This window comes from Somniosus microcephalus, chromosome 2 (assembly GCF_052327205.1).
Source record: "Somniosus microcephalus isolate GS21.2 chromosome 2, FLI_Smic_1.0, whole genome shotgun sequence".
Taxonomy (NCBI): Eukaryota; Metazoa; Chordata; class Chondrichthyes; order Squaliformes; family Somniosidae; genus Somniosus; species Somniosus microcephalus.
In genome coordinates this window covers 219,742,085-219,755,519 of record NC_140988.1, presented here as the reverse complement: position 1 = coordinate 219,755,519, position 13,435 = coordinate 219,742,085, and the positions used below count along the sequence as shown (strand labels likewise).

Genomic DNA, 13,435 nt, shown 5'->3' with positions numbered 1-13,435 from the left:
AGGATTTTAATGTTAAATTAGATGAAGTACAGCAAACAAAGTAGAACGATGCAGGAGAGTCGTGGAACAGGTCTTTCCCCAGTGGGGATGCCACGAGGACTGACTAGGCAGTCCGGAGGTTTGTGCGATGACATCATCGCGTTTGCGTCGTGACGTCATCGCGTTGCTCGCCTTTCCCGCGCTTGGGGCGTCACGTGACTTGCAACGTGACATCATCGCGTTTGCCCACGCTTGGGGCGGTCACGTGACTCGCGTGATGACGTCACCGCGTTTACCCGGCACCCGCCATTGGAGCTGGCCGTTGCGGCCGAAGTCGCGGGAACGGGAGGCCGAGCTAGGCCAGCACTTGCCGCGGGAGCGGGAGACTGAGCTGGGCCAGCGATTGCCACGGGAGCGGGAGACCGAGCTGGCCCGGCTCACGTTCTTAAAGGGGCAACGGCCCGAACAGGCAAACTCAATACAACGTAGGTAAGTTAAAGGGAATTATGTATCATAAGTAAGGGACACCCGGTGGTACCGCTACAATTACACAAGATTAGGGCTCATGGGATTGGGGGTAATATAGTAGCATGGATAGAGGATTGGTTAACGGACAGAAAACAGAGAGAAGGGATAAACAGATCGTTTTCAGATTCGCAGGCTGTAACTAGTGAGGTGCCACAAGGATCAGTGTTGGGGCCTCAGCTATTTACAATCCATATTAATGACCTAGATGAAGGGACCGAGTGTAATGTATCCAAGTTTGCTGATGATACAAAGCTAGGTGGGACAGTAAGCTGTGGGGAGAACACAAAGAATCTGCAAAGGGATATAGATAGACTAAATGAGTGGGCAGTAAGGTGGCAGATGGAGTGTAATGTAAGGAAATGTGAGGTTATTCACTTTGGTAGGAAGAATAGAAAAAACAGAATATTTTTTAAATGGTGAGAAACTTTCAAATGTTGGTGTTCAGAGAGATTTGGGTGTCCTCGTGCAAGAAACACAGAAAGCTAGCATGCAGGTACAGCAAGCAATAAGGAAAGCAAATGGCATGTTGGCCTTTATTGCAAGGGGGTTGGAGTATAAGAGTAAGGAAGTCTTGCTACAATTGTACAGGGCCTTGGTGAGACCACACCTGGAGTAGTGTGCACCGTTATGGTCTCCTTATCTAAGGAAGGATATACTTGCCTTAGAGGCAGTGCAACGAAGGTTCACTTCATTGATTCCTGGGATGAGAGGGCTATATTCCCTCCCAAACACTTCTTTCCTTTGAATCCAGTCTTCCGTGTATCCTGCTTCCTCTCACCTCTATTTGTGTCAGAATCTTCAGCTACCTCAGCCCTCTTCGCAGGAGCTCCCTCCCCAAGTCCATCTACTCCTTCTCTCTTTCCATTTCACTCTTCCCCCTCTACCTAGAAAGGAGGGAGACAGAAAGCAGGAAACTATAGAAACATAGAAACATAGAAGATAGGAGCAGGAGTAGGCCATTCGGCCCCTCAAGCCTGTTCTGCCATTTAATGAGATCATGGCTGATCATCCAAATTCAGTACCCTGTCCCTGTTTTCTCCCCATAGCCCTTGTTCCCTTTAGCCTTAAGAAATATATCTAACTCCTTCTTGAATATATTTAATAAGTTGGCCTCAACTGCTTTCTGTGGTAGAGAATTCCACAGGTTCACCACTCTCTGGGTGAAGAAATTCCTCCTCATCTCAGTCCTAAATGGCTTACCCTTTATCCTTAGACTGTAACCCTTGGTTCTGGACTCCCCCGCCATCGGGAACATCCTTCCTGCATCTAGTCTGTCTAGTCCTGTTAGAATTTTATAAGTTTCAATGAGATCCCCTCTCATTCTTCTAAACTCTAGCGAATATAAGCCTAATCGACCCGATCTCTCTTCATACGTCATTCCTGCCATCCCAGATATCAGTCTGGTGAATGTTCGCTGCACTCCCTCCATGGCAAGAGCATCCTTCCTCAGATAAGGCAACCAAAACTGCACACAATACTCAAGGTGTGGTCTCACCAAGGCCCTGTACAACTGCAGCAAGACACCCTTGCTCCTGTACTCGAATCCTCTCGCTATGACGGCCAACATACCATTTGCTTTCTTAACCGCTTGCTGCAGCTGCATGCTTACCTTCAGCAACTGGTGCGCAAGGACACCCAGGTCTCGTTGCACTTCCCCTTTTCCCAATCTATTGCCGTTCAGATAATAATCTGTCTTCCTGTTTTTGCCACCAAAGTGGATAACCTCGCATTTATCCACATTATACTGCACCTGCTATGCATTTGCCCAATCACCCAACCTGTCCAAATCATACTGGAGTTCCTCTGCTTCCTCCTCACAGCACACATGCCCACCCAGCTTTGTGTCATCTGTAAACTTGGAGGTATTACATCTAGTTCCCTCGTCTAGATCATTTATATATATTGTGAATAGCTGGGGTCCTAGCACCGATCCCTGCGGTACCACACTGGTCACTGCCTGCCACTCGGAAAAAGATCCATTTATTCCAACTCTTTGCTTACTATCTGCCAACCAGTTCTCTATCCAAGTCAATACCTTACCCCCAATCCCATGTGCTTTAACTTTGCATGCCAATTTCTTATGCGGGACCTTATCGAAAGCCTTCTGAAAGTCCAAATACACTACATCCGCTGGTTCTCCCTTACCTATCCTATCAGTTACATCCTCAAAAAATTCCAGTAGATTAGTCAAGCATGATTTACCTTTTGTAAATCCAGGCCAGTTAGCCTAACATCTGTCATTGGTAAAATGCTGGAATCCATTATTAAGGAGGTAATAGTAGGACATTTAGAAAATCATAAGACAATCAAGCAGAGTCTACATGGTCTTATGAAAGGGAAATCGTGTTTGACAAATTTGCTAGAGTTCTTTGAGGATGTAACAAACAGGGTGGATAAAGGGGAACCAGTAGATGTAGTGTATTTGGATTTCCATAAGGCATTCAATCAGGTGCCACATAAATGGTTACTGCACATGATAAGGGCGCACGGGGTTGGGGGTAATATATTGGCATGGATAGGGGAGTGGCTAACTAACAGAAAACAGAGAGTCAGGATAAATGGGACATTTTCTGGTTAGCAATCAGTAACTAGTGGGGTGCCACAGGGATCAGTGCTGGGGCCTCAACTATTTACTATGGAAATTTTACTTGATGAAAGCCTTCCCCCAGGAGCTAATTGCAACTGGGCAACCTGGAAGTGCCTTAACAGACTTAGGACCGGTGTAGGTTGCTCAAAGGTGTCACTAAGCAAATGGGGATATTCAACAAGCCCGACAACTTGTGAATGTGGAACTGAGGCACAGACTATGCAACATCTCCTGCAATGCCCATCGTTAGAAGAACCCTGCACTGTTGCAGATCTTGCCGAATTCAACAACGAGGCGCAAAAATGTGTCCAGTTCTGGCTGGGCTATGTATAGACTGTCCGTGGACACGATAAGAAGAAGAACTATTTACAATCTATATTAATGACTTGGATGAAGGGACCGAGTGTACTGTAGCCAAATTTGCTGATGATACAAAGTTAGGTGGGTTAGCAAGTTGTGAGGAGGACAAAAGAGACTGCAAAGGGATATAGATAGGTTGAAGTAAGTAGGCAAAAATTTGGCAGATTGAGTATTATGTGCGCAAATCTGAGTTTATCCACTTTGGAAGGAGGAATGTAAAAGCAAATTATTATTTAAATGGAGTGAGACTACAAAATGCTGCGGTACAAAGGGATCTGGCGGTCTTAGTACATGAAACACAAAAAGTTAGCATGCAGGTACAGCAAGTAATTAGGAAGGCTAATGGAATGTTGGCCTTTATTGCAAGGGGTATGGAGTATAAAAGTAGGGAAGTTTTGATGCAACTTTACAGGGCGCTGGTGAGACTGCACCTGGAGTACTGTGTACAGTTTTGGTCTCTATTTTTAAGGAAGGATATACTTGCATTGGTGGCAGTGCAGAGAAGGTTTACTAGGTTGATTCCTGGGATGAAGGGGTTGACGTATGATGAAAGGTTGAGCAGGTTGGGCCTATACACATTGGAGTTTAGAAGAATGAGAGGAGATCTCTACCCCAGAGAGCTGTGGAGGCGGAGTCATTGAATATATTCAAGGCGGAGATTGACAGACATTTGAACTGCAAGGGAGTCAAGGGGTATGGGGAGAGAGTGGGAAAGTGGTGTTGAGGCCAAGATTGGATCAACCATGATCTCATTGAATGGCGGAACAGGCTTGAGTGGCCGATTGGCCTACTCCTGCTCCTGTTTCTTATGTTCTTAGAATGGGCCCATACTCTCTGGAGTTTAGAAGAATGAGAGGTGACCTCATTGAAACAAACAAAATTCTGAAGGGGATTGACAGGGTAGATGCTAAGAGGTTGTTTCCCCTGGCTGGAATGTCTAGAACTAGGGGGCATCGTCTCAGGATAAGGGGTAGGCCATGTAAGACTGAGATGAGGAGGAATTTCTTCACTCAGAGGGTTGTGAATCTTTGGAATTCTCTGCCCCGGAGGGCTGTGAATGCTGAGTCTTTGAGTATATTCAAGGCTGAGATAGATAGATTTTTGGATTCTAGGGGAATCAAGGGGTATGGAGATTGGACGGGAAAGTGGAGTTGAGGTCGATGATCAGCCATGATCTCATTGAATGGCGGAGCAGGCTTGAGGGGCCGTATGGCCTACTCCTGCTCTTATTGCTTATGTTCTTATGTTCTTTAGAGGAAGTAGGTCTGGTAACGTCCTTCATGACGCATCATCAGCCAGTTTCCTTAAAGGGACCATGGCCAACTTTCTTTTGACATTTGTGCTGGCAGTGTTTTACAGCATTGAGGTGCTGCAAACACTGAAAAGCACTGCACAGTGGTGCAGGGCTGCACCCAGGTTCTCCCATGACTCCCTCCATATGCTTATGGAGGGACGCACAGCATGCAGAAAGGGCCTCTTCCTTTCCCATGGGCGGAAGAGACCTCCCTAGGACACCACCACAGCCTGGTTGCACATTGCAGAGGTCACAAGCAGGGATGTTGTCAGGAGGACCTGGGTGCAGTGGCGCAAACCTTTTAATGATCTCATTATGAAACATTATGTAAGGGGTCGTTTTAACGAGCTTATGGTGTGCTAGATCGGTTTTGATTTCGCACTGCTCGTGAGCGGTTCCGAAGCGCTCCCCCCTCACCGGTTCTAGACACTGGGCTTATTGCCAGACAACCTTGATGTGTGGCCCAACTTGTGACTCGGAAGACAAATGGATCAGGTGAGACAAGGTGAGTTTTAAATCAGAAATATCTTTATTTTCAAGGAGAATAAACACAGAGAATGCAAGAATCAATTTAGACAAAAATCATTAGCACGTCTCCCAATGGGAACTAAAATTTAACACACAAGGAATAACTTTGACTATCTTAAATCATACAACAATTCTTAATCAGCGGTATACTAAAACGGGGGTGGGAAAAGCGCATGGACACATCGAAGGATAAATCACACTCCTGAATTACAAAACCCTTAATGTTACAAACCCTCCCGTTGCTAAAATATACCTGTGGTAAACCACTGTAGTTCACTGTGTTCACTGTTGTTGTTGTTGTTGTTGTCGTTCACTCTTGTTTCACTGTTGTGCCTGACTATGCCTCAGCTGACTCCGCCCCTGGGCTACCGAGTATAAGAGCAGCCGCATGGCAGCTCCTGGCATTCGGTCGTCCACTAGAGGCATAGTCCTGATCTGTCTGAAGTGCAATTCAGTAGTTAATAAAAGCCTGTTGTTCTGAACTCTGCCTAGCCTTTTATTAGAATTGATAGCGCATCAATACCTCAACTATGTCAGTTAGGTAGAGTTGGGCCTTTATGCTCACCAGAATTTTAAAACCCTCCTGGACCTTGGTACTCCTTGTTACGTCCGGGATCTCCAATCTTCCTTATGGGACCGGCTCCTGGACCCGCTCTCCTGCACAAACTTGGAAGTCCTCCGAACTCCTCGAGCCGTCTACTCTTCCGCACGGTCTTCGAACTCCTGATGGTATCTGGACTTGGACTTCACTGCTTCTGGTGAATCTTGTGGAACTGTCTGATTCTGGCTGAATCTCTCTCCTGCACAATCTTGAAAGTCCTCCGAACTCCTCGAACCGTCTCCTCTCCACTCGGCCTTCGAACTCCTGATGGTCTTGGATCTGGACTGAACTTCTGAATCTGTTCTCCTGCACAATCTTGTGGGTCCTCCTTGCTCTGTCCTTGACCTCGTGTCTGTGTGAATCTGTGATGGATCTGTCTGAATCTCACTGAATGAATGTCTTGCTGTCGATTTTCCCTCAACAGTTATATCGTTTCCTTGCCCTTATCTCGGTGCCAAATCAGGGGTTTTCTTTTGTCAAGGTAATGGGCAGGCTGCTTTGACAAAAGCAAGTACTTTATTTTAATGTCTTGTAAATGAAACTGATGGGATCTGTCCTGTGTCCCTCTGAGTTTGGTACAGATAATGTTTTTTTTCCTGTGCTCAGCGATTTCAGAGATGGGTTTGCGTTTTGCTAGCAATTAGCGCACCTCCAGGTGCAAATACTTTTGTTTACGAGTTCGTTACTGCTGTAACCATATTATCATATCAATAGCAGTAAGTTCTGGAATCTTCTAATCGGTGATGACTCAGGCTGCTGTAAGATACTGCTGGTGTGTCCTTTTGAACTGAGCCATGAGAACTGCCAACTCCATCTTGTGTTCTCACAATGTGGCCATTTCAGGGGTTTTACCAATCTAGACTGTATTTTTTGGATTTTGCGAATCCTACAGTCCACCCTGTGATACAATGAACATCTCAAATCGTCTTTGTATCATGTGTCTTTGGGTGAGCACAAATCCGTTCCCTCCCCAACTGACCTTCCCCGTAGTTTACCTTACTATGGAGTGTACCTCGCCCACGCACTTTCCTCATTCTGACAATGAAGTTGAGTAAACATCTCCTATCGGAGAAAGCATTCAAGCAATGTACAGACTCGCCTAGAGTCGTAACATAATCTTATTTCAATAATACAAAACCATCCAATGTACAAAACAATCCAGTGGAATACCTTATGCATTCATTCTAAAATAACAATAACTAAACCTTATTCTCCAAAATTATATGGCCTAGAAATTCAGTAAGGCCCCGCCAGCTCGCTTGCGCCCAAAAGTTAGCGCTGCACGCGGAGCTAGTTGCGACCATCAGAAATTCAGTTTTTGCACCCCAAGTCGGAACCGGGCGCTATTCCAGGGTGTGCCCGCCCCCGCTTGGGGCGCTGAAACTGAATTTCAGCGCTGTAGGTGCTGCTGCGCCACCCGCTGCGGAGCGGCAGGCTGCCGTACTGCAGGCCTCCTCCTTCTCTTAAGGGGGAGGTGCCTGCAACGGGGAGATCGCCGCTTGATAGTGCCGGCAAATGAGCCCGGCACCACGGAGAAGTGCCAGGCTCGCGGGAAGCAGCCGGCAATGCCGCGGGGGGGGGTGGTGGAGGAGGCCGGGGAAGGAGGTGCGGGCAGGCGGCCGCCGAAAAAGCGGTCGGCCGCACCTCCGCCTTAACTAGCGCCACTAAGGCTGCAGGACGGCCACGGTTGCAGAACGTTGTTTGCGGCCGCTGCGGAAGAGGCGGCCGCAACTAAATATGGGGGTCGGGCCGGTATCGGGGCGGAACCGGGGCACTACGCACACCGATGACGTCATCGGTGCCGGCGCAACACTACCGGCTACCGCCGCCATTACTGCTGCGCTGAATATCAGCGCAAACTCCTCTATTGGCACAGAAGCCCTCTTTGGGCGGTAACTGGGCGCAAAGCTGGCGGGGCATTACTGAATTTCTAGCCCCATATATCTATGTACATCTGCCGCCCGTCTCCGGACGGCCAGCTTATAATCTGCGGGGACTGTCGCAGGCCTCCCCCTGCGGCGTTCCCACATCAGTCTCAGCTGCTAGTCCCTGGCAGCCTGTGGCTGCTGGCTGTGGACTGTTTAAATTTCCCGCAGCTTTCTTACGGGGGTTTCTTTTTGCGAAAACCGGTGACCAGACCTTTTTCGGTTGCGGTTTTCTCTCTAACCGTCTGACGGTCACCACAAATGAGGTTTCCTCACGGGTCGGACCCTTGGCTGGAGTTTTGGCCCTGGCTGCAGTTCGTGGCTTCCCCACGACTGCCGGCTGTGGGCTTCCTCCCACAGGCTCCGCCTCCCTAGGCTCTGGGTCAGCGGCAGGCACCTCTTTGCTACCTGGGACTCCAGGTTGAGAGTCCCCGCCCCCAGACGCCACCTCTCTAATGCTACACTGAGGGGCAAGACCTAAGACCTCCAGCTCCTCGCCTTCACCACAGTCAGGGGCGGGACCTTCGTCCTCCGACTCGGCTTCCTTGTGACCAGGGACAGGACCTAGGACCTCCGGCTCCTCACCTTCTGGGTGACCAGGGACAGGACCTAGGACCTCCGGCTCCTCCCCTTCTGGGTCCCAGAACAATGGGGGAGTCTCCCGTGTGGACGGGACAACTCCTCCCCTCACGCAGGCTGCTCGTCCAGCCTGTGTGACCTGCGGCTGCAGCTCCCCTGCAGTTTTTAATTCTTTGCTGCCTTTTTCAGCCCCCGCTGCCTGCTTCCCTGCCTCCGGCTTAAACAGCTTACATTGATTGATGTGAAACCATTTTGTGCGCCGGGGCAGTTTCACAGCATACACCATGGGGCTGGCCTGATCTACAATGCTGTAGGGACCCATGTAAAGTGGCTCAAAATTCCCCACACGGGCGAAGTTCCTTACCATCACTAGATCCCCTACCTCCCAGCGATGGCTTTTACTGGGCTCGAGCAGCATCCTATTTCCCTGGTGCTGCCTCCCCATGTTACCTGCGGCCCCCTCATAGATCCTTTGGAGGCGTTCAAGGAGCGTGCGGGCGAATTTGTCCCGATTCACCTCCCTTAGCTGCCCCTCCGTTAGGACTGGGGCCAGGACATGGGTGGGGGTTCTCATGACCCTCCCGGTCATGAGCTCATGCGGAGAGTACCCCGTACTCTTCGACTGGCTGGAGCGGATCCCCATGAGGACAAGAGGCAGGGCTTCTGCCCACCTTTGGGGCGAACCCATTATCTCTTTCCTCATTTTTTCTTTTAAGGTGCGGTTCATCCGCTCCACAATCCCCGATGACTGTGGATTGTAGGCTACGTGCCATTTCCCCTGAATGCCCAGCAGCATCAGGGTATTCTGCATTACTTGGCCGGTAAACTGGCTTCCCTGATCGCATTCCATGAACTGGGGCAGTCCCCATCTCAAGAACACCTCCCGCACCAAGATTCTCGCAGTCCCTAACGCTGTGGCTGTTCGGCAGGGGAAGGCTTCAACCCATTTAGAGAACACGTCCACCAGAACGAGGCAGTACTTATAGTCTCCCTGGGTGGCGGGTAAGGGCCCGATATAGTCAATTTGGATTGACTGCCATGGTCCCTCTACCCTCCTAACGTGTCCCATCGGCACCTTCCTCCTGTGAGGATCGGGGTTATTTGCCGCGCACACAAGACAGTTCGCGCAAAACTCCCGGACGTCCTCCCGGAGTCCTGGCCACCATCCTGCTTGTTCCACCCGCTGCCAGGTGACCTCAGGCCCGGGGTGCCCTGCTCCTGGTCCCTCATGGGCCAGTTGAAGGAATTCCCTCCGGTGCTGCTGAGGCACCACCCACTGCTCTTCTTTAAACAGCATTCCCTCTCTTATGGACAGGGATGCTGCACCATACGGGCCTTCCATTTTCTTCCCCTCGCTAACCGCGTTAAATACCCCTCTCAGGGCAGGGTCCTGAGATTGGACCGATTTGAGGTCCGGGGCTAGCGCTACCCCTACACTCTTCTGGATCCCATCCCTGCCTTTTACAGCTGCCACTGGTCCGGACCCGTAGGGGTCCCAGAAAATGCCGGTCTGGGCACCCTCTCTCGCCAGTGCGTCAGCTCGCTGGTTCCCCTGACCGCGAGGTTCTGTGGAGGAGTGAGCCTTCACCTTGTGGATGAAGACCTCACCCTTCTCCCCCACGGCTGCCAGGATCTTCTCCAGCAGGGCCTTTACCACCAAGGGTCTCCCATCCGCGGAAGTGAATCCGCGACGGGACCAGATGGCCAGGTATTCGGTACACGAATTGCATGTAAACATGCTGTCTGAGCAAATCGTGTACGGGGTAGGGAAAACTTTGGGATGGGTAACCACATACGCCACAGCAGACAGTTCTGCCTGCTGGGCGCTCATGGTACTGGGGAGTTTAATCGGCAACACAATGTCAGCCGTTGGGTCATACACTCCGAACCCCGTGAGCCGCTTTCCAGCGGATACTGTGCTGGAACCATCCACGTAAATCTCACGGCCGGTGGGATGTATCCCAGCCCAGAGACCAACGTCGACCTCCCATACCCCTTCAATGGAACATTGATGGGCTGTTCCAGGGTAAGCCAGGTTGGCGGCTAATCTGGGCTCGCACAGGCCTCGTACCCGCAGATCCATTTGTGAGAGGAGTAGGGTCCAGTGCGCAATGCGGGCACTGCTTACTGTCCCATCCTTAATCCTCCCATCCAAAAGCATCTTGGTGGGCGTGTGGTGTGTGAGGAGGGTGATGGGGGAGGTGCCTGTGAAGATGGCGGATCTTTTCACAGCCCAGTGTGTGGCCAAGAGGTGTCGCCCACAGACCGAGTAGCTCCTCTCCACGTCATTGAGCACCCTGGAGGAGTAAACCACGGGTCTCAGCTTGCCATGTCGCTCCTGGAGCAACACAGCACTCAGACTGTCCCCGCTGGCCGCCACCTCCAGGAAGAACTCCCTTCCCCCATCTATCGCTCCCAGGGGCGGTGCGGTCTGCAGCTTCCCTTTTAGGAGCTTGAACGCGGCCTGGCATCCTTCATCCCATGACCACTCCACTCCCTTGTGCAGGAGTCAGAGTAGTGGGGCTGCCATGGCCGCATAGTCCTCCATGAAGTCTCGGCAGTACCCGGTTAGCCCTAGAAACGACCTCACACCCTTTATGGTGACGGGGACCGGTAACTCCTGTACCGCCTCCCTCCTAGCCCTATCGATGGCCCTTTCTCCGGCGCGGATAGTCAGCCCCAGGAACTTGACTTCCTTTTGACCGATCTGCGCTTTCTTTGGGTTGACTTTGAACCCCCTTCTGGTCAGTAGTTCCAACAATTCAGCCAGCAGTGGGCCGTGCTCCCCGACCGTGTCGGTAAACAGGAGCAGGTCGTCCACGTACTGTACTAACTGAAGGGGCTGACTGAACTCTTTCAGGCTATCCGCCATGCATTGGTGGAAAATGCTGGGACTATTGTGGAAGCCTTGTGGCAAGCAATTCCAGGTATACTGTTGCCCTCTGCAGTAAAGGCAACTTTATACTGGTCCTCCCTCCGCACAGGGATCGACCAGAACCCATTGGAAATATCCAGCACCGTGAACGTGGTCGCGGATGCGGGGATACTCCCAATGAGGTCGGCCACTGCTGCCACTGTGGGGGCACATGCGGGGATGTTGCTGTTCAACACCCGATAGTCCACCGTGGCTCTCCAGGAATTGTCCGGTTTCTTAACCGGCCAAAGCGGAGAGTTCACATGGGTGGCTATAGGCCTCAGCACCCCCTGCTGTACCAGCGCTGATATGGCCACCTCCATATCAGCCTCTGCTTCCTTTGGGAAGTTGTACTGCTTTTGGGGCCGGGCCATGGGATCCCCATCTACCCTAACCTCAAAGCCAGCAACCCTCCCACAGTCGTGTTTGTGCGTGGCGAACACACCTAACTGAGCCTGCACCTCGGCTCTAAATACTTCTGGGATACCCTCCATCATTTCACCAAGGTCGTAACTCCCTTTCGGCTTCATGGTACACAGGGTTCCCTTCCCATCCTTTCCCGGGATTACTACCACTCCACTTTCCTTTCCGGTGTTGGCCCCCCAAAGGCAATGGTTCCTGAGGTCCACGAGGATCCCATGGCCCACGATGAAGTTGGCCCCTAGGATCCCCTTCCCTCCCTCCGCATCCCATCTTGCCAGGACACATGTCCACTTTGTCTGGAGTGTGCCCAGGCGGATCGAGAGTGGCCTGGAGAACGCACCCGTCTGCTCCGCCCCTGTGAACCCCGATAGGACGTATGGAACCCCGTTAGACAGAGGTGAGGTGATGGGATTCTCCGTATGGATCACGGTGCATGAAGCTCCCGTATCCAACAGATAAGTCCCCGTTTCCTTCTCTACCTCCATCTGCACGAGCGGTCTCTTCCATCCGTCGTACTGGAGCGCACATAGATAGACGGGCTGCGCAGGCTCCAGTCATTGCGGGCCACTTTGGGAAGGGGTTGGGGGAACCGCTGGACCGGTGGTGGCTGCTATCTTTCCCTTAGTGAGGACCAATGACCTCACTGAAGCCAGCAGCACGTCCAGCAGCTCTGGAGGGACAGTTGGCTCCATCTCTCTCTCTGGGGCAGAGGTCGGAGGTGCGGCCGGGGCTTGGGCTGGGGCTGTGGGGACCTTTTCCCTTGTGTCCTTCCAGGGATTCTTACAGTCCCTGCGCCAATGCCCCTCCTTCCCGCAACCGTAGCACGTTTGTCGGCTTTTGTTGGGACGGCTCCCTTCCTGGCGCCACTCTTTACGGGGCTGGTCACCAGGCCTGACCTCACAAACCTTCCCGTTTTGCTGGGGTGTTTCACTATCCCTCCCGTTTCTAAAGGTGACGGTGAGTTGGCGGATCACCGTTGCCTCCGTGGTCAGAGGGTTTCGGGGGTCGAACCAGGCCATTGCCTGCGTTCGAACGCGGGGCAGGGAGTTATTCATCAGGCACCTGAGCCAGTGGACTGACTGGTCCCCGTCCAGGTTCGCTCGCGCCGGCATTCCCGGGCACGCACCCTGGTAGACTGGCCACAGCCTGTCCGCGAACGCCTGCGGGTATTCCCCGGGGAGCTGGACTGTTTTCTCCACCCGGGTGAACGGACTCCCCTCGTTCATCCCCATGGCCTCCAGGATCTCGTCCTTCAGCCTGCCATAATTTTCCTGACCCCTCTTACACCCATCGGGTAGCGTCTGGAGGAGATCGCTACCCAGGGAGAACAACATCATCTTGGCCTTCTCTGCCTCGTTGCAGTCGTTAACACAGGCCGCCTGCTCTATCTCCCTAAAGTGAAGAGAAGGGTCCCCCTTCATGGTGAGCTTGGGGATGTAGCTCACCATGGAGCGCAATTGTTGCGCACCGTGTGGCACCAGGAATTGGTTCTGGAGGTCCCCAGGTTCCCCGTCGTCACCGGGTGGTCCGTACCTCTGTTGTGTCACGGGGTACACCGGTCCCGGTCCCTGATTCTCTCTCGGGCTACCCTGGTCTACCTTGGGTTCTTCATCCTTCACCCCTCCTGATCCCAGACCTCTGGAAAACTAGGGGCTAGGGGTGGTGGCTGTGAAAACTCTGGTTCCCTAACCCGTTTTGTTCTGGGGGCTGCCTGCGG

The 13,435-nt window shown here is 51.9% G+C and overlaps 1 protein-coding gene across 2 annotated transcripts in view; it reads left to right on the top strand.

The window, feature by feature from the left end:
- Positions 1-194: 194 nt before the first annotated feature.
- LOC147123232 (BTB/POZ domain-containing protein KCTD8-like) overlaps positions 195-13,435 on the top strand; it is a 185,146-nt gene continuing 171,905 nt past the window's right edge. Inside the window, exon 1 of one of the 2 annotated variants that reach the window (XR_015073924.1) lies at positions 195-468. Coding sequence is in view for 1 of the 2 variants with exons in the window: in XM_085969450.1 (XP_085825576.1) it covers positions 257-464 (208 nt within the window). In the remaining variant the exon portion in view is untranslated. The remainder of the gene's footprint in view (positions 469-13,435) is intronic. The other variant, XM_085969450.1, reaches the window with a different exon arrangement.